Genomic DNA, 26,592 nt, shown 5'->3' with positions numbered 1-26,592 from the left:
GGGCTGAGATAAGGAGGTAAATTCAGTATGACGTGGAGGGGAGTGGGGGTGCAAAGGTCAGAGGATGACCTCAGCTTTCTGACCGAACTAAAGCCGATAGCACCATTTGTGGAGACCCTGAGAATGTGGGTTCCCTTCAATGAGATATGGAATTGTTAGATTTTCTTTGAGCAGAAAAACGAAAGATGAACATTTTATTTAAAAATAATATTTTGGTTTTAGCACACACATGAGAGAGGTTGATATTTTTCTCCCTACCCATGTTTTTCTAGAAAAGAAGGCAGAGAAAGCAAGACCAATAAGTAAAAATGAGTGAGACCTACAGGTACCAAACCTGAACTGGCCCCTCATTCCAAATCCTTCGTTTCGGTGTTAAAAATATCGATGGGTATAAAAGTTAGTGTTACTGTTATTGTTTAATGCCAAAAGTCATAGATAACATCCTTAGGTGTTTACTGAGGGCACAGAACAGAGGAACGATAAAGTTCCCTTTAAAGTTGCACCGTCTCTATAAAACATTCTAAACATGGCTAATGTTAAAGAAATTATTTATGAATAGGGAAATAAATTTTTTGAAAAATATGTGAAAAGTAAATGGTAGAATTTAGCATCCTATTTATGAGTAAAACTAGGCAAACTGGGAACGAAAAGATAGTTTGAATAGGTATTGTTGCTTCATTTTTAAAGACTGTTGTTGTTGTTTTTTTTTTTTTTTTTTTTTTGTCTTTTTTTGTCTTTTTTTGGGCTGCACCTGCAGCATATGGAGGTTCCCAGGCTAGAGGTTGAGTCAGAGCTGTACCCACGGGCCTGCACCACAGCCCCAGCAATGCGGCATCTGAGCCGCATCTGCGACCTACACCACAGCTCACAGCAACACCCAATCCTTCACCCACTGAGTGAGGCCAGGGACTGAACCTGCGTCCTCATGGATGCTAGTCAGATTGGTTTCTGCTAAGCCGCCATGGGAACTCCTTAAAGACTATTTTTAAATAGTTTTAGGTTTCTAATGAAATCGAGAGGAGAGTACAGACATTTCTCATATATTCCTACCCCTGCACGTGCCAACCTCCCCTGTGATCATCATCCCTTTCCAGGATCGTGTGGTTTTTCATTTGTTCGTTTCTTTTGCCAAGAATGAAGGTTGCTTCCTTTTCAAATTTAGGTCATTTGGAGTTCCCGTCGTGGCTCAGTGGTTAATGAATCCGACTAGGAACCTGAGGTTTCGGGTTCGATCCCTGGCCTTGCTCAGTGGGCTAAGGATCCGGCGTTGCCGTGAGCTGTGGTGTAGGTCGCAGACACAGCTTGGATCCTGTGTTGCTGTGGCTGTGGTGTAAGCCAGCAGCTATACCTCCGATTAGACCCCAGCCTGGAACCTCCATATGCCGCAAGTGCGGCCCTAGAAAAGACAAAAACATAAAAATAAAATAATTTCAGTCATTAAAGAAATACCAGAAGTAAACTCATAAAATGTAAAAACTAGTGAAGTCTTTAGTAACATAGAAAGTCTCCCAGGCTACTCCTAGGATCCTACTGAATATTTTTCAGCCTTGTATTAACTTTGGAGGCAAAGGGTCGAAGGAAAGAATCCCAGAAGACATCTGGGTTTACAGTTAGTGGAAACGTTATAAGGAAGAGGGCCCATGCATATATTTTCTACTCACTGTCCCGGGAGCAGTGGGAATGGCATTTGTGAGGTACCATCGGAAGTCTTCTAGATCAGTCACTCCTCAACTTCCACATGCAATAAAAATTACCTGACGAAGGGAGCTCTGGTCATGGCTCAGTGGTAACGAACCCGACTGGTATCCATGAGGACAAGAGTTCAATCCCTGGCCTTGCTCAGTGGGTTAAGGATCCAGCATTGCCGTGAGCTGTGGTGTAGGTCACGGACGTGGCCCGGATCCTGCATTGCTGTGGCTGTGGCACAGGCTGGCAGCTGCAGCTCCAATTAGACCCCTAGCCTGAGAACTTCCATATGCTGTGGGTGTGGCCCTAAAAAGACCAAAAAAAAAAAAATGATCTGAAGAGTGTGCCAGCTATAGTCTGATTATCTTCAGAAGTCTCCCTACACACTAAGAAGAAGGAACAGAAGTCTAGTATTGACCCCAGGGTTAAATGTTTTTGACATTAAGCAGGAAGATATAAATGGACCTTCCCCTACTTCTGCAGGTCCTGTAGTTCAAAGAAAATGCATCAACCACCGATGGCATCTGGCTCCATTTCCTATTCACGTGCTTGCTTTGCTTCATCTGCAAAATACCCCTGATCCTTTTGCTGAAAGCTTTCACACTCATATCACAGCCTTCCTCCATGAAGGCTTCCACAGGTCTCTGGAGGACTTAATCCTAGACTTTCAAAGAATGTTGAGTAAATTACAAAGATAGACCTCTCGTACTGGCTTTTAATTATTTTTGAGCCTCTCAAGAGCAGCGCCATTGCTCATTTATTATTGCGTTCCTGGCACCTAGTCCATTACCTATTACATGAAAGATAATCAATAAGTAACAGTTTATGAAAGAATGAGAATGATCCATCATATACAGCTCGAGAAAACTATAGCCTGTGAATTACTCGTGAGACACTGGAATAAGTTTATGATTGTATAAGCAATTAAATGATATGCAAATATAGTCTTTTAATTAAGGAAGTTTAGATTATATTTTGAAAGACGTATTCTGATTTTTTTTTTAAATCACATACTACAGAGGACGTCTCCACCCTGAGCTATTTCTCATGTGTACATTGGGCTTTTGGGCAGTGAAAATGCCTTCCAATAAGCATGGGATTTTACTTAATACTTTTGATTTTCACTCTTTTAGTATTACAGTACCTTTGTACAACTGAAATACTGTCTGCTTCTTGGAGAAAAATATTTCCTGACTTATTTTGCATGGTTTTGTTTTCTGTTGCTTTGAAAAGATTTATATTGTTAACAGTAGTTGATATTCAAGAAACTTCCCAAATGTGGGGGAACAAACATTCTTTCTGATACTTTCAAAAGAGTTCCATGTTTCTGAGACTGGAAATCCTGATAATTCTCAGGACTACAATAATATTCTTTTGTGACAAGATTATAGACGTATTTAACTTCATTCATTGTTTTCAGTATTAAGTATATGGAGTTTCCGGTGTGGCTGAGTGGTAGTGAACCCAACTAGTATCCATGAGGATGCCAGTTTGATTCCTGGCTTTGCTTAGTGGATTAAGGGTCTGGCATTGCCAAGAGCTGTGGTGTAGGTTGCAGAGGCAGCTCGGATCCCGTGTTGCAGTGGCTGTGCTGCAGCTCTGATTGGACCCTGAGCCAGGGAAGTTCCATATGCAGCCGTAAAAGGGCAAAATGAAACAGAAAGTATTAATGACAATTGATATGAAATTATGAAATCATTGTAAAATTTTAAAATGTACAGAAATGTTGAAGAAAAGACTGTGGTACTCACTAAGCGTCACTCAACTCAGAAATGATTAATTCCGGTGACATTATTCCAGACATTTCTAAATCTCTCTAGTACAGGGGTTCCCAATTCTGGCGCTTTTGACCCTTGGGCTGGGCAATTCCCTGTGGTGGTCGGGGGCTGTCCTGGGCACTGTAGAGCCATGAGCAGTATCCCTGGCCCCTACCTGCCAGGAGCACCCTCCCTGCTTATGACAACCAGAGAGGTCTCCGGAAATTGCCACATGTCCCCTGGGAACAGAATAGCCCCAGGTTACGAAGCACTGTTCTAGACAGAAGAATAGATTTGAAAATAAAATTGCAAACCGTTATTAACTGGAATTGACAGTGCAAGAAGAAACCAAATTGAAGCCATAGGGATTGCTTTGTATTATTTAGAGATCTAATAAATATACAATCAACTTGCATGATTTTGCTCAACTTAAAAAAAAAGATTGTAAAAATTTAAAAGGTTATAGTCACCAGATTTTAGGTTAAGTCATTTTAAAATTTTAGATAGCATCGACCTATTCTGAAAAATGGGAAAATGAACACACATCTGTCCCCGACTTTTTTCCCCCGCTCCAACCCAGTTTTTGCTGGTTATGCTGTTATTTGTAGAGTTGTTTATTTTTGCTGTTATTTGTATAGTTGCTTATTTTGTAATGCTATTATATGTATAATTTATTTTTACAATTGGTTAGGGTTAGGGTTAGGTTAGGGTTAGGGTTGTATAGTTGTTTATTTTATTTATTTATTTATTTTTGTCTTTTTGCCTTTTCTAGGGCCGCTTTCTTGGCATATGGAGATTCCCAGGCTAGGCGTTGAATCGGAGCTGCAGCCACCAGCTTACGCCAGAGCCACCGCAACGTGGGATCCGAGCCATGTCTGCAACCTACACCACAGCTCACACCAATGCTGGATCCTTAACCCACTGAGCAAGGCCAGGGATTGAACCCGCAACCTCATGGTTCTAGTCGGATTTGTTAACCACTGCGCCACGACGGGAACTCCTAGTTGTTTATTTCTGGATGCTAACTACTGGTCCTATCACCAGAACCTCTTTCTTCTTGAATTATTTTTATTTTCATTTTTATTTTATTTTTTGCTTTTTAGGGCTGCATCAGTGGTGTATGGAGGTTCCCAGGCTGGTGGTCGAATCTGAGCTGCAGCTGTTGGTCTACGCCAGAGCCACAGCAATAAGGGATCTGAGCTATGTCTGCGACCTACACCACAGCTCACGGCAACACCAGATCCTTAACCCACTGAGCAAAGCCAGGGATCGAACCCAGATCCTCATGGATACTGGTTGGGTTCATTACTGCTGAGCCATGATGGGAACTGCTGATTTTCATTTTTATTTTTATTTTTTTATTCTTGTATTACATTGTCAGGTAATTGAATTTTCTGTAGTTTTCTTTTTCCTCTAGCAAGACTCCTGAGAGTTGAATTTCCTGAGTTGGCCCATGCTTGGAAATATTTGTTTTCTCAGTACGCTAAGACAAAGTTGGCTGGTTTATTAACCTTAAACGTTATGTTTTGGTAACAGCTTTATTAAGATATAATGCATGTGCCCTTCAATTCACATATTTCAAGTGTACAATCTAAGGGTCTTTTAGTGTATTTAATCATTTGATTCAATCATTTTCGCTTATTACACAGAGTTGTACAACCATCACCGCAATCCCTTTTAGAACATTTTCATGCCCATAAGGAAACCTGCACCCATGAGCAAACACTCCCCATTTTCCTCTCACTCCTACCCCAACCCTTGTCAACCATGGATCTACTTTTTAACTCTGTAGACTTGCCTATTCTGGACATTTCGTATAGATGAAAACACAGAATATGTGATCTTTGTAACTGGCTTCACTTAGTATGATGTTGCTAAGATTTATCCATGTTGTAGCTTGTATCAAATAGTCACTATTTTTTAGGACAAAATAATATTCCTTTGTATGGATACACCATATTTTGTTTATCTACTCACCAGTTCTTGGCCATTGGGTTGGCACCACTTTTGACCTGTTATCATTAGCGCTGCTCTGAACATCCATGTATGCATGTGTTTTTTTGAACATATATATATGTATATTTATGCTTCTTATGAGTATACATCTAGGAGTGGGACTTCTGGGTTATAATATAACCCTCTGGTTAAGCTTTTTAAAAACTGGTGTAGGAGTTCCCGTCATGGTTCAGTGGTTAGAGAACCTGACTAGCATCCATGAGGATGTGGGTTTGATCCCTGGTCTCGTTCAGTGGGTTAAGGATCCGGCATTGCCGTGAGCTATGGTGTAGATGGCAGACATGGCTCAGATACCGCATTGCTGTGGCTGTGGTTGTGGTGTAGACCGGCGGCTACAGCTCTGATTTGACCCCTGGCCTGGGAACCTCCATATGCTGAGAGTGCAGCCCTAAAAAGACCAAAAGACAAAAAAATAAAGAAAAAACAAAAAAAAAACAAATTGGCATATGTTTTTGGGTCACATTTTGTGACTTTTCAGCAGTTTGTGCATAGTATCCTCTTCTGTCTGCCTCTTCTAAGAGGTGCCATCAACCTTACCTGTTATAGCTTTTCCAGATATCCTTTGGTGGACTCTATTTCAATATGAAGTAATAATTTATTTTGATTCCCCCTGAAAAAAATTTTGTATGTGCTTTATTTTCAGAATTCTTTAAAATTTGAGAATGTCTACCTCTTGCCTTAATACTTAATACTTAACCATAGGTAAGCTGGATACCTTTGCTTTCCCTCAGAAACTTGTGGACACTGCTCCTTTATCTTCTAGGGATAATGTTGCTGTGGAAATTGGTGAGGTCAAACCGACTTTTGCAGCTTGAGGTGATTTGCTTTTTTTTTTTTTGGCCACCTGGCAGCACCTGGAATTCCTGGGCCAGGGATCAGATCAGAACCACAGTCACGACTTCGGCAATGCCGGATCCTTAACCCACTGTGCTGGGCCGGGAATGGAACCTGTAACCTAGCACTCACACCCAAGACACCACCTATCCCATTGCACCACAGCAGGAAATCCTGGCTTTTTTTTTTTTTTGTCTTTCTAAGGCTGCCTCTGCAGTATATGGAAGATCCCAGGCTAGGGGTCAAATCCGAGCTATAGCTGCTGGCCTACACCACAGCCACAGCAACACCAGCTCCAAGCCACATCTGTGACCTCCACCACAGCTCGACAGCCACCCTTAGCCCACTGAGCGAGACCTGGGATTGAACCTGCATCCTCATGGATACTAGTCAGGTTCTTAACCCACTGAGTCACAACGGGAACTCCCTGATTTTCTTTTTTGACTGAATAATTTAAGGAATAGTTATTCTTACAGGTCAGTAATTTAACAAGGATGCCTCTCCTCGCTGTGCGCTGGTGTCATTTTTCTTGAAATAGAATGCGGTGTGGTGGAATGGCTACCTGCATCTTACAATCCATTTAAAGCATTACAAGCATGAGCTGAATGTCTGCCCTCAGCTTGTTAATCTGACCAAGGAGGTATTTTAAACTCTTTGGCATTTGAATTTTTCAACCAATTTTATGATGTATATTTCTTCTCAGTTAATTTCACTGTGTTGAGATTTTACATCTAGATCAAGGCACCCTCCAAACTTCCATGGCTGGAAAAGATTGTCTAAGTTTCTTGTTCTCAGATCTTGTCACTGAAAGGAGTTTCTTCATTTTGTCTGCATTGACGTGTTCAGCTGTCTGAGAAATCACAGCTGCCCAGGATGCATTAAACAATCAAAGGTGCATGTAGGCAATAAATAACTTTGCAGAAGTTGTATTCTTAGACTGGAAAAAGATATTGACGAGTGATTTGGCTAATTTCTCTTCCGTTTGACAGGGTTCTGTTCCATTTGGCAGACTACATATAAACCATTTAAAAGAATCGGGATCAATTCCATTTTAACAGATAATCATATAATTTTGCAAGCACCACTGTTATCTGATCATCCTCCACCATTAGGAAATTCTTTTCATTTTAGGTCTTAGGCTTTCTTTTCTTTCCTTGGGTTCCCTTTATTGAGTTTTTTTAAGTCTCTCCGCCTCTTTACCCCAACTTCTTCGTCTTCTTTTTCCTGTCTTCTCTCTTTTATTTCTTCTCTCTTGACCTCCCTTTTTCCCCTTGTTTACCAAAAGATCTGAGTATATTTGTGGGATACATATGATATCACCACACTGGGAGTGATGACGCTAAGCTTTCTGATTGCTCCCATGACAAAGCGAATCTTAGCATTGCCTACAGGAAATACTTATTGAGCCCATTCATTGTACTTTCTTCCCCACGTTGAAAGTGACAGGAAGAGAGAGAAAAAGAGAGCGAGGGTGAGAGAGAGAAGGGAACAAAGTAGACAAAAATAAATAGAAAATACTATCTACTTTCTTGGAGCTCAAGTTCTCTTGGTGGGAGGGGAGAGAGACAACAAATAAGTGAAATACATGGAATGACAGACACTAGTGTGTAGGGTGAAGGCACTAGAGCTGAGGCAGGAATGAGGTGGGATCAGATATTTAAAATAGGATGGCTAGGAGGTGCCCACTAAAAAGGTGGCATTTGAATAAAAACCTGAAGGAAATAAGAGAGCAAGGGCACGTGGAGAACTGCGAAGGTGTGCTTTACCCAGCGGGAAAAGCCAGAGTACCTGCACAGAGATGGGACCGTAGCTGATACACTGATGGAGCAGCAACACCGTCCATGTGTTTGGAGCAGAATGTGCAGAGGGGAGAATGGCATGCGTGAGGGCGGAACCTGGTGGTCAGATCGTGGAAGGGTTTTGAAAGGTCTTTCTTCTTCTACCTGAATCAGAATAGAACACAGTAGGGAGTTGTGAGCAGAGGAGCTGTGTGCTCTCACTTAGGCTTGAATGAGCCGGAACAGGGTCAGGCTGAAGGAAGGAGACTGTTTATGAGACCACATCACCCACGGCTGAGGGATTATGTTGGCTTGAGCCATGGGCACAGTGATGCTCGTGTGTACAGTTCAAAAAGAGAAGCAGTCCCATTTGCAGATGGGTTGATGTAGACGGCAAAAAGAAGTCAAGAATGATACCAAGGCGTTTGGTCCGACCGTCCATTAGAGGCACAGAACTGGGATTCATTGCTATAGAGAAGACGGCCGCTGGGGTGCAGGAGTTGCAGAGGAATATAAAGAATTCCACTGCTGAACATCTGAAAGTTGAGATGCTATTAGACATTCAGATTGAGATGTGGAGTTGTTAGTTTGAGAGTTCCAGGCTTCAGCCGTGCATTTGTTAAGGCATCAACATGTTTAAAGCCACAAAATGGACTGGCAGGAGTTATTATGGGTGGGGTAGTGTGATGACAGGGCCTTGGGGCATTCCCACGGTGGTAGGATGAGGAGCTGAAGAAGAAGAAAGCAAACTGAGGATTATACCGAGAATGAGAAAGGCAAAAGAGAGTTGGTATCCTGGACTCCAAATGAAGAAAATGTTTCAAAAGAGAGGGGGACGATCAACCATTAATTATTGCTGACAGGTTAAGATGAGGGCTGAGAATTGACAAAGGACTAGTGTCTAGAATATATGAAGACCTCTCAAAATTCAGCAAGGAAAAAAGCAGCAGCAGTCCAGGTAAAATATGGATGTTATGAACTGAATAGTTTCACCACCCCCAAAACTTGAAGCTCTACTCTAACCCCCGCAGTGGGGTCTTTCAGGAGATAATTTTAAGTTAGATGGTATCAGAAGGGTGGGGCCCTAATCTGGTTGGATTCACGTCCTTATAAGAAGATGAAGAGACACCAGAGAGCCCTGTCTCCACCTGTGCACAGAGGAAAGGCCCTGTGAGGTCACAGTGAGAAGGCAGCCACCTGCAAGCCAGGCACACAGTGGGTAAACAACAGAAAGAGGGATTTCGACAAGTGAAGAATACACTTGGCAGTTAAACATACGAAAAAACACTCAAATCCATTAACCACTGGGCAAATGCATATTAAAATCACCATGAGATAGCACTGCACACCTTTCAGAATGGCTGCCATTAAAAAAAATATTCTAGGAGTTCCCGTCGTGGCGCAGTGGTTAACGAATCTGACTAGGAACCATGAGGTTGCGGGTTCGGTCCCTGCCCGTGCTCAGTGGGCTAAGGATCCGGCGTTGCCGTGAGCTGTGGTGTAGGTTGCAGACGCGGCTCGGATCCCGCGTTGCTGTGGCTCTGGCGTAGGCCAGTGGCTACAGCTCCGATTGGACCCCTAGCCTGGGAACCTCCATATGCCGCGGGAGCGGCCCAAGAAATAGCAACAACAACAACAAAAAGACAAAAGACAAAAAAAAAAAAATATATTCTAGGAGTTCCCGTCGTGGCGCAGTGGTTAATGAATCAGACTAGGAACCATGAGGTTGCGGGTTCGATCCCTGGCCTTGCTCAGTGGGCCGACGATCCAGCGTTGCCGTGAGCTGTGGTGTAGGTTGCAGACGTGGCTCAGATCTGGCAAGAATGTGGCTCTGGTGTAGGTCGGCGGCTACAGCTCCAATTAGACCCCTAGCCTGGGAACCTCCATATGCCGTAGGACTGGCCCTGGAAAAAGAAAAAAAAAAATTCTAGCACAGAATTCTAGCCAGAATGCAGAAAAACTGACTGCTTGCACGTGCTCATGGGAAAGTAAAACGATATGGTTGGCCACTCTGGAAAACATTGCCATTTCGTAAAAAATATGCGTACAGCTCTCATCCGACCCAGGGACCTGAGGTCTAGAGAACTGAGAACTAACATTCATGCAAAAACCTGTACATGGATGTTCACAGCAGCCTTATTGGCTGCCTTGGCATTTCTGTATTTCACTTTATTTTATTCACTTTTAAGAGCGGTAGTGTTGCGAGTCCCATCATGGTGCAGCGGAAAGAAATATGACTGGCATCCATGAGGATGCAGGTTCTCGCCCTGGCCTCACTCAGGCTCAGAGCATCAGGGATCCACCAGTGTTGGGAGCTGTGGTGTAGGTCACAGATGTGGCTCGGATCCCGTCTTGCTGTGGCTGTGGGGTAGGCCAGCAGCTGTAGCGCCAATTCGACCCCTAGCCTGGGAACCTCCATATGCCACAGGTGCGGTCCTAAAAGAAAAGCAAAAAAAAGGGGAGGGGAGAGAGCTAGTGTTACAAACTCATCAGGTTGTATACACTAAATATGTACAGATTTTTATATGTCAAGCATACCTCATATAAGTGGTTTACAATTAGAAGGAAAGGTAGTGGTAGCCTGTCAGATGCATTTTGATTTTACAAGTAAAAGGTCTTAAAAAAACACCGTCTTTTTTGAAAACTGTCCTTTTTGTAAACATCTTTATTGAGATAGAATTCGCATACCATGCAGCTCGCCCATGTAAAGTGAATTATTCAGTGACTTTTTGTGTCCTCATAGCATTAGGTAACATCGGCCGTAATCAACTTTCGAACATTTTCATTGCCCTCAAAAGAACTCCCACCTCTTAGCCCCTGTCATTTTTCAATTGCCCCATCTTCTCAGCCAACGAATCTACTTTCTGTCTATGTAAGTCTGTTGCTTTTAAAAGGAGAATCATCACTAGTTAAGTGATATAAACAATACTTTAGCAACACAGATATTTTAAACGTTACTGATAATCTTAATATGCTATGAAGTTAATTTTCCTATTTGGGCTCTTTTTACTTTGTATATGGAGTTAAATACGTCTTCCTTCCTTTCTTCCTTTTATATGTGAAAAACTCTGTGGAAGTTCCCAGACTAGGGGTCAAATCAGAGCTACAGCTGCTGGCCTGTGCCACAGCCACAGCACCACCAGATCCTTAACCCACTGAGAGAGGCCAGGGATCAAACCCTGGATTCTAGTCGGATTCGCTTCTGCTGCTCCATGAAGGGAACTCGAAAAACTTTTTTACTTTATGTATGGAATTAAATATGTAGTATACCTTCCTTTTCTATGTGAAAAACTATGTTATTCATCGTAGTTTGCTTTGAGTTCAGGAAAGTTAATAGATGACATCCGAAGAGGAATGTTTCTGAATCTTTAACACCCTATATTGAATTTAATTGAGAATATATTAATTATCGATTACCTTGTACTTATTAACTAATTAATTAATTAGAACAATACATCATGATTTGTTTTTGTTGGGATGATAAAAAGCATTCGTAGAGCAAGTGATTACATTCAGGTCAGCTCTCGGTGCAGCTTAGGGATTTTTATTATAATTGTTATTATTATTATTATTTTGATTTTTAGGGCCGCACACACAGCAGATGGAAGTTCCTAGGCTAGGCGTCAAATCAGGGCTGCAGCTGCCAGCCTATACCACAGCCACGCCAAGGCAGGATCTGAGCCATGTCTGTGATATACACCACAGCTCCTGGCAATGCCAGATCCTTAACCCACTGAGGGAGGCCAGGGATCAAACCCAAGTCCTCAGGGATACTAGTTGGGTTACCGCTGAGCCACAATGGGAACTTGAGCTTAGGGGTTTTTAAACCTCCTTAGCCGGGAGTTCCCGTCGTGGCGCAGTGGTTAACGAATCCGACTAGGAACCATGAGGTTGCGAGTTCGATCCCTGTGGTGTAGGTCGCAGACGCGGCTCAAATCCCGCGTTGCTGTGGCTCTGGTGTAGGCCGGTGGCTACAGCTCCGATTGGACCCCTAGCCTGGGAACCTCCATATGCTGCAGAAGCGGCCCAAGAAATAGCAAAAAGACCAAAAAAGAAAAAAAAACCTCCTTAGCCATGAAATCCTCTCTTCGAAAGACCTGCCCCTTCTGGCTGGTACCCACCTGCTGGGCTCTGCTCTCCTCCTCTTTCTTGCTCCTCCTTTTCCCAGGCAGCCCAGATCCTCCTGGATGCTTCTTAGCACAGTCTGTGAAGGGCTGTGCTGTCGTGTGTCAGCATTATTTGATCATGGAAGCATTGGCCTTCATTTTCTTTATAATTGTTGTGAATTAGCAGCAATTTCTAAATTCAGTAAAATGTTCTTCATGTTAAAAATATTACTTGAGTCTGTAAAATAAGACTTGCTAACTAGACAAACTAGGTACTATAGGTGTGAGAGTGTTAAGCTACCTAAGGTAATCAATCGTTTTAATTACTGTAGAAGCATTCATTGTAAAAATAGCAGCAATTCAAACAATTGTTCCTCTGTTTCACCCAGATCCCTGAAGCCCCTTACGTGATGCTTTATTGGGTTAGTTGTGATACAAAAACGAAACAAATGGAATATTATGTTCTTAGGGTAATATTATCGAATTTAGACCTTGAAGTCATTTGAAGTGTTCCTCTTAGTAATCAGTCCAAATGAGAACGATTTAATAATATTCTATAATTTACAGTTAACAGCTTTAATGTTCATACGTTTTCAACCGAAAGACATATAATTTCTTCTAAAAAATAGGTCAGGTGAGAACTTTTAAGAATACTAATGCGTTATTGCCCCTGACTTGGTATTTGCATTTTCGTGCTCTCTTTCCTAGAGATCAAAGTGTCAAGGCATAGAAAGAGCTGTAAAATGGCAATAAGGACAACTTTGGACATACTCAGAAAAAAAAGCGTTCCTTTTGGCTGTAGGGGAAAAAAAAAGCTCTCAGCAGAATAAAGTCCGCTCTAAAATTGTGCACTTAAGAGCTGAGAATTGATTGAATCAGGTCCGTAGGAAAAATAGAAAAAGTAAAATAGATATAAGCACTGTTTGTTTGGATCCAGAATTTACAGAAAATAAATGAAAATCTAAGGAGCAGATAGAAGCCAAGTCAAGTGTGACTTTTTTTGTTTGTTTGTTTTTTAGGGCTGCCCTTGCAGCACATGGAAGTTCCCAGGCTAGAGGTCGAATCGCAGCTGCAGCTTCTAGCTTAGGCCACAGCAACACCGGAGCCGATCTGTGTCTGCAACTTACACCGCAGCTCATGGCAACACCGGATCCTCAACACACTGGGCGAGGCCAGAGATGGAACCGTCATCCTCATAGATACTCAGTGGGTTTGTTATTGCTGAGCCACACCGGAAACTCCAAGTTTGTGACTTTGAACTCTAATTAGGTATCTGTTCTGGGCTAACATAGCAGACTGTTGTTTCGAAATTACTGTGTTCTGACTCCAAAGGATCAATACGCCTTTCTTCCAGGAAGGAGAGTTTTATTCAGTGTTGTGAGTGTGTATGAAGACAGTTGCTTAAAACTCAAGATGTATATTTATTTTTGATGTTGAGAACTTGCGGGTGGCAGCTGCAATGCCTAGTTCGTTTCTCTGAGAATGCTTCTCATCAACCACACATATCTGGTGGATTTCATTCCTGTCACTTCATGCGCTGCATTGATATTTTATTTTCCATACTTCCTGCTATCTAAGACCCACAATTCTCTTCAACGAGAAAGTTGTAGATATAACCAAAAAATGAATGGAAAAGTAAAGTTAAAGGTTGTATTTGGATAGAACTTATAATTAACATTATAGTCCACATAATTTTTGGCAGATATCTCACTTTATACCCCATTTTTTATTTTTATTTTTTATTTTATTTTATTTTTTGTGTGTTTTCAGGGCCACACCTGACACATATGGAGGTTCCCAGGCTAGGAGTCAAACGGGAGCTGTAGCTGCTGGCCTACACCTCAGCCACAGCAATGTAGGATCCGAGCTGCATCTGCAACCTACACCACAGCTCACGGCAACACCGGATCCCCAACCCACTGAGGGAGGCCAGGGATGGAACCTACATCCTCATGGTTGCTAGTCAGGTTCATTAACTACTGAGCCATGACGGGAACTCCTACATCCCCATTTTTAAACATTTCATCCTTATCTTGAGCATTTTAAAACTTTTTGAGGACAACTTTCCTCCTGTCCACGTCACTATTATAAGCAAAACAAAAGATAATTTTGAACAAAAAGAGCATTTTCATGAGAATATCAACATAGCGCAGAGGAAGCAGTGTCTTGATCTTTAATTGGATGAGGATATTTTGACTGCCAGTCTTGGTGTAGAAAATCGCAAAGCCCATCCATGAAAACAGTGCAGGAGGGTGTAACTCTGTGAGGTGTGTGCGTTAGAAGTGCTAGAATAGGAGTTCCCGTCGTGGCGCAGTGGTTAACGAATCCGACTAGGAACCATGAGGTTGCGGGTTCGGTCCCTGCCCTTGCTCAGTGGGTTAAGGATCCGGCGTTGCCGTGAGCTGTGGTGTAGGTTGCAGACACGGCTCGGATCCCGCCTTGCTGTGGTTCTGGTATAGGCCGGTGGCTACAGCTCCGATTCAACCCCTAGCCTGGGAACCTCCATATGCCGCGGGAGCGGCCCAAGAAATAGCAAAAAGACAAAAAAAAAAAAAAAAAAAAAAAAAAAAAGAAGTGCGAGAATAAAAAACACTCTGAACTTCCTTAGAGTTTGTTATTCAAAGCAATATGCGTGTTTAAAATTTCAAGTTGTTAAAAATTTGTCTATTACCGTTTTGCAGGACTTTATCACAACCTTTGGCATTTAGGCTGAAGGCTTTTTTTTCTTTGTTTTAATGTGAAATATGGCATTCAGATCATTTCTGCAGCAGCTCTCTTATGGTGGAAGGAATCCAGGATTTCAATCTTTGTGAAATCTCTGTCATGTCTTCATGTCTTGTATACTCTATAATTTCCAGAGTAAAAGAAGCGCAGGTTTGTATAAATGAGCAATAATTTAATGTAAAAATGCAACATGAGTGTTCCCTCGTGGAGAAGCAGGTTAAGGATCTGGCATTGTTGCTGCAGCAGCTCGGGTCACAGCTGCTGTGTGGATTTCATCCCTGGCCTGGGAATTTCCGCATGCCACGGGTGTGGCCAAAAAGTAAATAATTAAAATAAAAATGCAAAAAAATAGAAAATGTAATTGTGTCATTTATTTTATGAATTTGTTTTCTTTTTGATTTTTTTTCCTTAAAAAAAAAAAAACAGGATTATTTTGGAATTCAGCTTCCTTCAATACTGAGGCTTCATACCTTCATTTTCCTACTTTCCACGGAGAACTTAGTGCAGATGTGTCTTTCTTTTTTAAGACAACAGCTTCATCTGGGGTATTTTTAGAGAACCTGGGGATTACCGACTATATCCGGATAGAGCTACGCTGTAAGTTTTCTTTTCCTTAGAAGTCTGTGGGATTCTATTTAGTTGTAAATCCTTTAGATTTGAAAGTACTGTTGTTGCTACTTACTCAGCTGAATCTGTTCATTGTGTCCTTTTGGGAAAAACTGTAATATTAAGGTAACAATTTTGCAAGAAAATTATTTAATACTTAACATGTGGTCATTTGGAAAAAATTATTAGTATCCTCACGAACCTACAAATAAAAATAGATAAATAAAAAGGCTATATTATAAAAAAGAAGTCTTACAAATTCAAAAATTACAAATTTTGAAAAGTTGACCTTGTCCGTTAATTTCAAAATTACGTAATTCAACCAACCAATCGTATTATTTTGATATCCTCTTGGACTGCTGTTTGCATTTTGATATGAAATGTATATTACATGTAAGCTTTTGAAATTAAACTTACAATCAGTGTTAAAATTATTTTTATATAAACTACCAGACATGACCTAGTTTTCTTGCCCTGGCTAAATAGCTTTAGTTTTTATCAATATGAAAAATTAACTCTGGGGGTGAGTTTCTTAGCATCCACTCCCCCCCCCCAAAAAAATGCATTTTACTGTCTTATTCCACATCTGTTCTGTACAACATCCTTGGTTCCTTTCATAAAATCTGCACCAGCATCTTCATATTTGCTTATTGTTTTTTTTTAATACCATGGTGCTTGCTCTTCCTGAGTTTATTAAAGACTTGGCTCTCCATCATGGGGACCAATTTGAACAGTCCTTGGGTCTGATATTTCCAGCTCCTGCAGTCGTGACGTTTTCATTTGATGTGGGAAACGGGCCTTCTGAAATCTCAGTGCAGTCACCCACTCACTTCAACGACAACCAGTGGCACCACGTTCGGGTTGAAAGGAACATAAAGGAGGCGTCTGTGCAAGTGGATCAGCTCTCGCCCAGGAGGCAGCCTGCTCCGGCCGATGGGCATGTCCTCTTACAGCTCAACAGTCAGCTCTTTGTAGGTAGGTGGTCCTTGTTTTTGGTGCTTTGTCATTGATTGTGTGATGTAAGTACAGAGATGGGCCCAAGTCAGATCATACCAGCTATATAAGAATGAAAACACCACCACCCAACCACTGTTTATTGAGAACCTATGTCCCAGGCTGTGCTAGATGTGGTATTACTTCCTCATAACCAACCTGTGAAATGGGTATTTTTCCGATTTTATGGATGAGATTGTGGAAGTTCAGGGGGTTGAAATGACTTGCCTTCAGAAATCCACCTAGTAAATGAAATTCAAATTTGTGTTTGACAAATTTCAAAACCTGCATTCTTTTTCTTCCAGTTTTATTGAGATATAATTTACATATGGCACTGTATAAATGTATCTTAAACATTCTTAATATTACAGATTGCGTGATTTATTCCAGTTTGGTTTTGTTTTTTAACATTAGTGACTTTAGTATGATATCGGAAATGTCTCTCTCTCTTCCCCTGGAAGTTGAATTCCAGCTGATGCCAACCAGTGACCCCTGCCAAAAACAGGCCAATAGCAGGAGAAAGAAAAAAAAAAAAAGCGTGAGAGTGTGTAGAATCCATGGTGTGACCAGTTTCACCAGTTTTTCTACTGGTATCCTTATTTTTGCCCATTTTTTTTTAAATTACTCAAATGAATTTATCACATCTGTAGTTGTATAATGGTCCTAACAATCCAATTTCCCAGGATTTCCATCCCACAGCCCATTTTTATGATATATTCTGATCATCTACTTCATATTTCCATCCAAATGTTGTTCCTTTAATTTCCAAGTACATTAATTTGGTACTTACAGACTTGATATCGGAATCCTTCTGGGTGTGTTTGTTTTTCTTTGCATCTTTTCTAATTATTTTGCAGAAGTTATCAACCATGACGTTCAAGGAATTCTCTCTTACTTGATCACTTTTCGTATGTCTTACTGTAAATAAGGACACAGCAGCACTCTGAAGCAGTATAAACTCTAAATTGTCAGAAATTATATTTCAAGCATTTGTAAAAGCTATGTTCTAGAGCAAAACCCACCAGATCCCCATGTCAGCTTCAGTTGCTGAACAGCCTTGTTTTATTAATTCTCGCTCACTGCCAAGGATGAAGCTTATTTAGGGGTATGGAAATAATCAGGAAAACATGAGAAGAAATATATAACTTTTCTTCTAATAACATGCTAGGAGCTCAGTCAGGAAATGGACATAGATATTTCTTGAGTTAGAGAAAAATAAGAGATGGCCGTAGCAAAGGGTATGGCAATTTAAAATCTGTCAGGATCTGGGAAATAGCCTTACTATTCTTAGAAATTGAGAAGGCTGAAACAGTCCTCGAATTTTTCAGTGAAATCTGCTGCAGTTTGCCTGTGCATGACCTTTCATTCTTGGTATGAATTTTAACTTCATGGAACTGGAGTCACTGTATATTATGTCTGATACGAATCTTGGCTTTAATTTGATTTCAGGTAGTTGTAATGGATAGAAGGACTATTATGATACAGAAAAACTTGTTAGAACAGACTTGATTCTTTTGCCATTGATCATGCGTTATCATTTTAATAAAGATCTAAGAGATTTCATCTTTATGGAGGCATTTGGTTAGGCTTTTGACTCTCCCATGTGTGTTAAATTCAAGGATGATTGTGTTACTTGTAAGTTTGAAAACTGAAGTCTTTATTATGTTCAAGTCAAAGTCATTGAAAATTCAAAAGGAGAGGCAGAGAGAAAGATCTCTGGATAAACCTATTAATAAAAATCATGTTTTACGGTTCCCTCCTTCGTACTCATAGTGTCTGCATAAATTGAAACAATTAGTGTGATAAATTTAAAAGACAGACTCATGGTTAAAAAAAACACCCTTAGCGGAGGCATGCCATTGGCTGTCAAGAGGCCACGTAAGGTTCTGTTTTTATCTTTACCTCTGCACAAGGAGACTTTAGCTTTCTTTGGAAAGGGCCCCAACCAAGTTAATAGAGTAGTACATACAAGACAAAATAGTAATTTGTCAAGTCACAACATTACTATCCAACAAAGCAGAATTTTTTTTTGGTTTGGGGTTTTGTTTTTTTTTTTTTGAAATGTTTTTTAATTTCTAGGTGAAAATAAATAGCTTTTCCTTGTAGGAAGATTCAATGGAATTTAAAGTATAATTTTAAAGTTATGCTGAGTTAGAACAAAGTGGGTGAAAAACTGTGTTAAAAAAAAAGTAATAATTCCAGCTAGTTTAATGTAGCACGACCTAAGACCAAAAGTGATTCTCTGCCTTCCTGAGAGTACATTTCAGCGGAAGAGAGAAAACTCTGCCAATAAAAGTAAAAAATATGAGCAAATAAAATTTTTAAATTATATACCATATATATATATATATATACACACATACACACACATGGATACATGCATATGTATGTGTGTATATATATTATATATGTATAATTTCAGATGATAAATACAATGAAATAAAAAGTAGGGTAAGGCCTCCGACAGCAGTTTGGCTTGGTGGGCCTGGGGGTGAGGGGGCTTCTATTTCAAGTAGGGTGCTCACAGAAGTCCGCTCTGAGGACCTTACTTTTGAGCAGAGGCCAAATGAAGCAGAAGAGGGACCCCTGTGGACGTCCCACTGCGGAGAGTTCCAGGCGGTGGGAATGAGCCGCAGGGAGTTAAGGGGCGAGTCGCGGTGGCTGAAGAGCGAATCAGCCAGGACAGTGGCAAGCAAGGGCGAGTTGTGTGCTGGGCCTGGGAAGGCCGTGGTGAGGAGTCGGATTTTATTCTCAGGGATCAGACGAGTGTCAGGGACTCATTTATCGTTTCCACGTTCTCGCGCGCTGCTCCGAGGAAGATGGAGGGAGGGCATCTTCCTGGAAGCAGGCCACGCCTTTGGCCCCGTGAGAGGATGTGGAGGCACCTGCAGAGGGGAGATGATGATGGGACATATTTCAGGTGAAGATGTGCACAGCCTGCTGCTGCGTTGGCCGTTGCTCTTAGTGTCTTTCTACTCACTCCTGCTAATATCCTTCAGCAAGGTCTCTGGGCTTCTCACATCGTATCATGGTCTTTACTTTCACCTGAAGCCATCTTTTCTTGTTTTCTTCCTCTATCCTAACTTACAGGGCAATTAAAGCTGTACTCTGGCCCCACAATCTAGAGCATATCCTATAATCCGTGCTATTACCGGGCTGGAAAAGGCCCCCAATTATTCTTCATAGTCCAGGGGAAAATATCCCACCCCCATCTTCTCCTTCAGCAAGATTCCACCTGCCCCATCATCACATTCCCACGGGGAAGTCAAGCTGCTTTGTTTATAGGTTCTTAGAAACTGTTTCTCCAAGTTTTAAACCATTGGGGAAGTCTGCTCTCGGGGCCGGTGACGCCGTGGGTGACGGGGACTCTGTGCTTTAATCCAATAGAATTGATTTTCTGGTTAAAGTTTTAAAGGGCAATTTCATTTCCCTTACTTAGAAGTTCAAGAGTTTAATTTGTAGTTCACCCATCCACATTAAAAATAATTATGACTAATCAGTATTTTCAAGTGTGCATAACGACTATCATTTGTATTTGGGTTTCAGGACAAATGAATGAGATGAATGTAATTGCAAAGAGTAAGGCTCTAGTTTTCCATGTCACTTTTTTCTCCTAATAAAACCATTTAAATTCACACACTAATGAAGATGATGGTGATGATGATTATAATAATATTTCAAATACCAAATAAAATTATTTTATAGTACTATAAACATGAAACCGTAGAAGTTTTGATAATGTAAAAATTCATTTGAGTTACTACTATCTTTAACACTTTTACCTATGAGTCAACCACTGAAGATGTTTTAACATATGTTCATTTGGAGGGTTTTTGGTTTTTTTTTTAAGTTTTACTGAAGTATAGTTAATTTACAAGGCTGTGATAATTTCTGCCGTACAACAAAGTGATCCAGCCATACATATCCATTCTCTCTCGGATTCTTTTCTCACATAGATTATCCCAGAATATTGGGAAGAGTTTTCTGTGCTGAACAGCAGGTCCCTGTGGGCCAATCATTCCATAGATTTCAGTGTGTACCTGCCAATCCCAAACCCCTAGTTCATCCCTCCCACCCTCCCTCCTGTCCTCTTTGATAACCACAAGTTTTTCAAAGTCTGTGAGTCTGTTTCTGTTCTGCAAAAAAGTTAATGTGTATCTTTTTTTTTTTTTAGATTCTGCATAAATGTAATATCATATGATGTTTGTCTTTCACTGTCTGACTTAACTTGATAAAATAGTTTCTAGGCCCATCCATGTTGCTGAAAATGGCATTATTTCATTACTTTTTATGGCTGAGTAAGGCCGGTGTATCTGTGTACCCCATCTCCTTTATCCATTCCTCTGCTGATGGACACTTAGGTTGCTTTCATGTCTTGGCTATTGTAAATAGTGCTGCAGTTAACTTTCGGGTGCGTGTATCTCTTCCAATTATGGTTTTCTCTGGCCAGATGCCCAGGAGTGGGATTGCTGGATCATGTGGTAGTTCTGTTTTTAGTTTTTTAAGGAACCTCCATACTGTTTTCCATAGTGGTTGCACCAGTGTACATTCCCACTAACAGTGTTAGAGGGTTCCCTTTTCTCCATACCTCTCCAGTATTTATTATTTGTAGACTCTTTGATGATGGCCTTTCTGGCTGGTGTAAAGTGGTACCTCATAGTGGTTTTGATTTGCATGTCTCTAATGATGAGTGATGTTGAGCATCTTCTCATGTGTTTTTTGGCCATCTGTATGTCTTCTTTGCAGAAATGTCTATTTAGATCTTCTGCCCATTTTTCGATTGGTTTGTTTGATCTTGAGCTGTAGGTGGTATTTGTATTTTTTAGAGATTAATCTCTTGTCACTTGCTTCATTTGCAAATATTTTCTCCAGTTCTGTAGGTTGTCTTTTTTGTCTTTGTTTATGGTTTCCTTTGCTATGCAAAAACTTTTAATTATAATTAGGTGGCATTTGTTTATTTTTGTCTTTAGTCATTGTTCTAGGAAGTAGATAATGTATGTTCATTTTTATTTAAATTATATTCTCATGCTCCCTGTGCCACCATAGCCAGACCCACACTGATGCTATTTATTGACGATGCATATTTTTGAGATGAAAGTTTTCAGAGCTCTCTAGGAAGTGACCACTGCATAATATAACATGAAAGAACCCAGTGTGTTTTCTCCATTGCTTGCTTCACTTCTCCCCTAACAATCCATCATAAAATGTGTTCACATCTCAGAATGAAACTCGGAGGCAAGACTAATGCCTTAACTTCTGAGCACCATCAGCAGAAATAAATAGAAACCATGATTAAAAATGTGATTCAGCTGGGCAACAATTATATATGACAATTGAAATTGGAATAAGGAAATGATAGATAGTTCCAGAGGTTCAACTAGTGTTAGCCTATACCCCAGAATCATAAAACAGATGAATTTAATATTCTCTTTAGTTCCAAATATTAGCACAATTGTAGTCAACTAATCTAAACCATAGGACAGCATGTAAAGTGAAGGCGTAATAAAATAATGAACAAAAATCCTTGTATGGAAGGTGAACATTAATGCAATACGATAGTCAGATGAGAAACAGTAGCGTCAATGCTGTGAATGTCTTCCCATGCCCAGGTTTTCTCAGCCATCACATTGCTTTTCAGTCTAAAAATGATGATTTTCCTCCTAGTAGCCCATCTTTCTCCACCTTTATTCTTAATTATGGCACTGTGTCTTCAGCAACCTTTTCACATTCCTTCACTTTGTCCTTTTTCATATGTGTGTGATTTATGACATTTCTCAATTAACTAGTCCTATTCAGAGGGACTTCTCCTATTCCTTACCTTAAGAAACAAATTTAGTAGCACGATGCTGGTTGGTGTATTAAACACATGCCCTTGACCTTGTAAACACTGAGGACTCAATGTCAAGAGTTGCTGCGGTGATTAAACACCCACAGACATTCTCCAACCACGGAAATGATGCAGAGAAAAGAATCAATCTTTTTTTTTTTTAAGCTGAAATGTGACAGTGGTCATTTTCTATTTTGGTTTGTAAACTCAGCATTTTTCTTAGAAGCGTCTTAAATTAGCCTTGCATTGATTTTCATTCAACCAGCTCTGCAATTTTTGTGAGCAGCCTAAATTCTTTCACTGACAGGTTTTTCAAATGGGGCGCACTTCATTTCAATAATTTGGGACTGGGACCTGAAGGCGAAGGCAGGACTCTGACACAGACTCACAAGTCATTTGCATTGCATTTGAATTGCATCACATCTGCAAAGATTTCTTGAGCAGCTAGAGCAAACAATTTCTAAATGCCATACACACAGGTTAATGTTGACGTCTAAGCGTATGGAAGCTCTGAAGTCTTCTTTTCCATCTAGTTACACATTCAACAGATCACCTGGGGAACTTCTAGGACACTGCCAGTACCACTGCAAGTATATATTTATTTCCTGGGAATAGGCATTTGTGTCCTTTCACAGTTTCATGTTACACAGACATCCTTGGGCTCTATTGTTTGGTGAATGTAAGCTTGCATTTCTCTTGGGCGTGTACCTGGGAGTGGAATTCCTGGCTCATAGGAGATATACATGCCAAGCATCAGGGGTCAGAGCCACATTTCTGTTCACCATTTGGGTACCCTCCTTTATGAAGCGGCTATTTAGATCTGTTGCCCATTTTCTGCATGGTTGTCCTCTTTAAAAAAAAAATTGTAGGAATTCTTTATGTATTTCGGATGAGTCCTTTTCAGATAAATTTGCTACAGGCATCTTTCTTTCTCTGTATGGATTGCATTTTCAAATTGCGTATGATGTCTTTTGATGAGCCAAAGTTCCTGATTATAACAGATTCCAGATGTGTTTTCTTTTTGCTTTCGGGTTTTTGTTTGTTTGTTTGTTTTGGCTGTGCCTTGGCGTGTGGACGTTCCTGGGCCAGGAATCAAGCCCACACTACAGCTGTAAACCTGAGCCTCAGCAGTGACTATGCTGGATCCTTACCCACTGAGCCACTTGGGAACTCCTTAGTTTGTTTTTGATAGGCTAAAGGGTAGTTACAGGAAGAGAATGCCAAAGAACTTTGAATGATTTTCATTGGAGACTAATTTTCTTTTGAGGTCATAAGTACGATCCCCCGTTACGAAGGTACACTGCGACACAAGTTATGTTTCTGTTTAAAGTAGTCATATCATATCTATGTCATGTCATCAATCATCCTCTTCTCCCCTCCCTGAGGTGTCTTTTTCATGATTAGCCAGTGATGCTCCCAGTATACTTTTCCATGTCCAGCAAGCCAATCAGAGTGACTAAAATCAGAACTCAAATAGGATCCCTTGAGATCAGAGGATGTAACAAATACCACCCATATTTCATTTCTTGAAAACAGGCCTCTGTATGGTCAAACCAGCCAGCCAGATGGCACTGTGGCCTTAAGTCAGAGTACACACCTTACCTGCTGCTACTACCACCAGGACACATGCTAACCACTGACTGATTCAGAGAAAAGTGACTGGACCTTCTCTCCACGCCACGGGTGCCTACACCAGCTGCCTCTTTCAACTTGATAGTTCTTTGACCATGAGGAAGAACTTTCTCCTCTTTCTGGCCTCCCAGGGCTTTGCTCAGCGAGGGGCATTTCAGGGCAGAGTTATAGCTTGTTAGAGTTCCTGCTGTGGTGCAGGTGGTTAAGAGTCCATCTACAGCAACTCAGGTGGCTGCAGAGGCACAGGTTCCGTCCCTGGCCAGCTCAGTGTGTTAAAGGATCCGGTGTTGCCACACCTGCCACGTAGGTCACAGCTGCAGCTCAGATTCAGTGACATCCGTATGCTGCAAGTGTGGCCATAAGAAAAAAAAAAAAAATTATAGCTTGTCTCCTAGTCCTGTAGCGCTCAACAGTAATGAATACCATCATTTCTGCAAGGCTGCATCTTCTCTCGTGTCTCGGGGACGGCTGGGCAGGACCGGACTGACGATGCTGTAGGTGATGCACAGCAGACTGCTTTCCTCATCACTCCCTTGACTTGGTCCTGGGCCCCCCCGCCCCCCATGCCCACTCACGTCCTACCCCCAGTTGATCACCGCCAGGGCCTCCCCTGCCTTCTTCTGCACAGGGCGCTCCACGGCCAGTCCCTGTACGCTCCCAGACAGGCTTCTGTAACTTGGAATTGGTGGAAGAAGTGCAGGGATCTTGATTTCTTTTTTCCTCTACGGCCCCTGGGCAAATAACGCCGTTGTTCCCAGCTAATCCTCAATAATATTCAAGCGCAGCACATGAATCATTTGCCATTAAAAAACGAAAGGTCTTCTTGCCACAAGAGGCGTGGAAAATTGGCGTAGGAAAGAGGCAGCTTGTATTCTGTGACAGTAGCATCTGTCACGTAGTCTCACTTCCTGGGACTATGAACGCGGTAAAAGCATTGGCCCCAGTCTCTGCTCGGCACCCAGTATCCTGTCCCCGTATACAGTGGTATATGCAGTGTCCCCATTCTGTTGCACAAGTGAACAGATTCAGGTGTATTCATCCACATAGAAAGGTGGGGCATTTGTTTCACAAACTACTCAGTGTTTGTGAAGTTCCGAAATCCATTATATCTGATAGAGTGTGGCAGGTAAATTGATAGAAAATTAATTGGTAGACGGTTCCAAACATAATAACTCAGCAGAAACATCCAGAATCAATTAATCAAACTGCAACTCATTTTAATTGGACATACTCTAACCTGGAAAAGTCATTGGAATCTTTAATTAAGCTTTCAAACCCCATCCTGTTTACACTAGCCTTGTTTTCCTGAACAGTTACATCTTAAAATAAAAAAAAAAAAAGCTATTAACTTGAAACCTAATGGTAAGGTAAAAATCCTCCATATATGTGTGCTGCATATGTTTATATTTAATTAGAGATTGCCTTTCGTTGGTAATTTAAAAATGTAGTTTAAAGCTGTTTGATTTGGCAAACATTAACTCTTTCAAAGTACAGAATTATTAAGAAGGCCTGTTTACAAAGCTGGGTGTTGATTTTCTTCTCACTGTTCCAAAGGCTGTTTAAACATGTGTTGCTCATGTGCATACGTGTATTGTTTTCTGTTCATATCCCCATCCTCTGATCTTCTTCTCCCTCTGGTGTATATTTCCACCACTAATATCATGGGGTAGGCATGTGTTTTCCTGCCTGAGTCTCTTGCTAGGCTGCAAGATCTCTGAGACCAACATAGGTTGCATATAACTCTGTACCTCAAGTGTCAGACACAGTATCCAGCCAAAGGCTGCTAAATAAAGCTGGCAGGGCTGCAATGCCATTCCAACCAAAAATGATCTGAGGAGGAGGAGGAAATGGAAATTTTCTCCTTTGACCATGTTTTGGTGTGGTGAGGAGGGGAGCATCCTTGTAGCCAAAGGCCAGCTGTAGGCTCCAGTCCTAACTCGGCCTCTGACTAAAAGAGTTTATTCAGAAAATTTTCAGCTATGCCTGGGGCTAGTCCCTGGATGTCTCTGTGCCTCTAGTTTCTCAGCATCTGAATCAAAATAACAGAAAACAAACAAGCATGAATGAGTTGGAACTGATGAAAATGGATGTATTCAGTTGTTGGACTCCTGGTTATTTAGTTATTATTATGTCACTGGCAGACCGAGATAAACCCCTAAATCAGAGAGACGGTGGATGTTTCAGAGTGACAAATGCATAACAGACCGTGATTTAGTGGTACGGTGTACTATAAACTCTACACCATGATTTAAAATACTGTAACCCCGAGTAAATGAAATACACCAGGAATACACCTCTAATCCAGGCTTCACAGCATTTGGCTCTCCTCCAAAGAATGCCTGGGCCAGAGCTAAACCCAAGGCTGCAGGCTGCCTTCCTTACCCAGGAGAGAAAACTCCAACAAGGATGCCCAAAGAATCTCTTTCAAAAACTTGGTTCTGGGCCCTGGACTCTCTCACTGAGTTGACTTAACAGCAGCTTTGATGTAGAAAGAAAAGAAGACATGTCTTGAAGGTAAGGAGAGAAGAGAGACTTCAAGGATGGCAGGAGATTGAGTCCATGTAGGAGGAATGAAACTAGAAGGGGGCCAACCGTTCTGAAAGCGGGATGAACCCCACTCTTTCCCAGGCTTG

The 26,592-nt window shown here is 41.2% G+C and overlaps 1 protein-coding gene across 3 annotated transcripts in view; it reads left to right on the top strand.

The window, feature by feature from the left end:
* The window catches only part of CNTNAP4 (contactin associated protein like 4), a 273,095-nt gene that overhangs the window by 219,404 nt on the left and 27,099 nt on the right, over window positions 1-26,592 (top strand). For all 3 annotated transcript variants that reach the window (XM_021097085.1, XM_021097086.1, XM_021097087.1), the window contains 2 exons: window positions 15,328-15,498; window positions 16,264-16,482. In XM_021097085.1, the coding sequence (XP_020952744.1) occupies window positions 15,328-15,498; window positions 16,264-16,482 (390 nt within the window). The remainder of the gene's footprint in view (window positions 1-15,327; window positions 15,499-16,263; window positions 16,483-26,592) is intronic.

This window comes from Sus scrofa, chromosome 6 (assembly GCF_000003025.6).
Source record: "Sus scrofa isolate TJ Tabasco breed Duroc chromosome 6, Sscrofa11.1, whole genome shotgun sequence".
Taxonomy (NCBI): domain Eukaryota; kingdom Metazoa; phylum Chordata; class Mammalia; order Artiodactyla; family Suidae; genus Sus; species Sus scrofa.
This window is presented reverse-complemented; position numbering and strand designations above follow the sequence as displayed.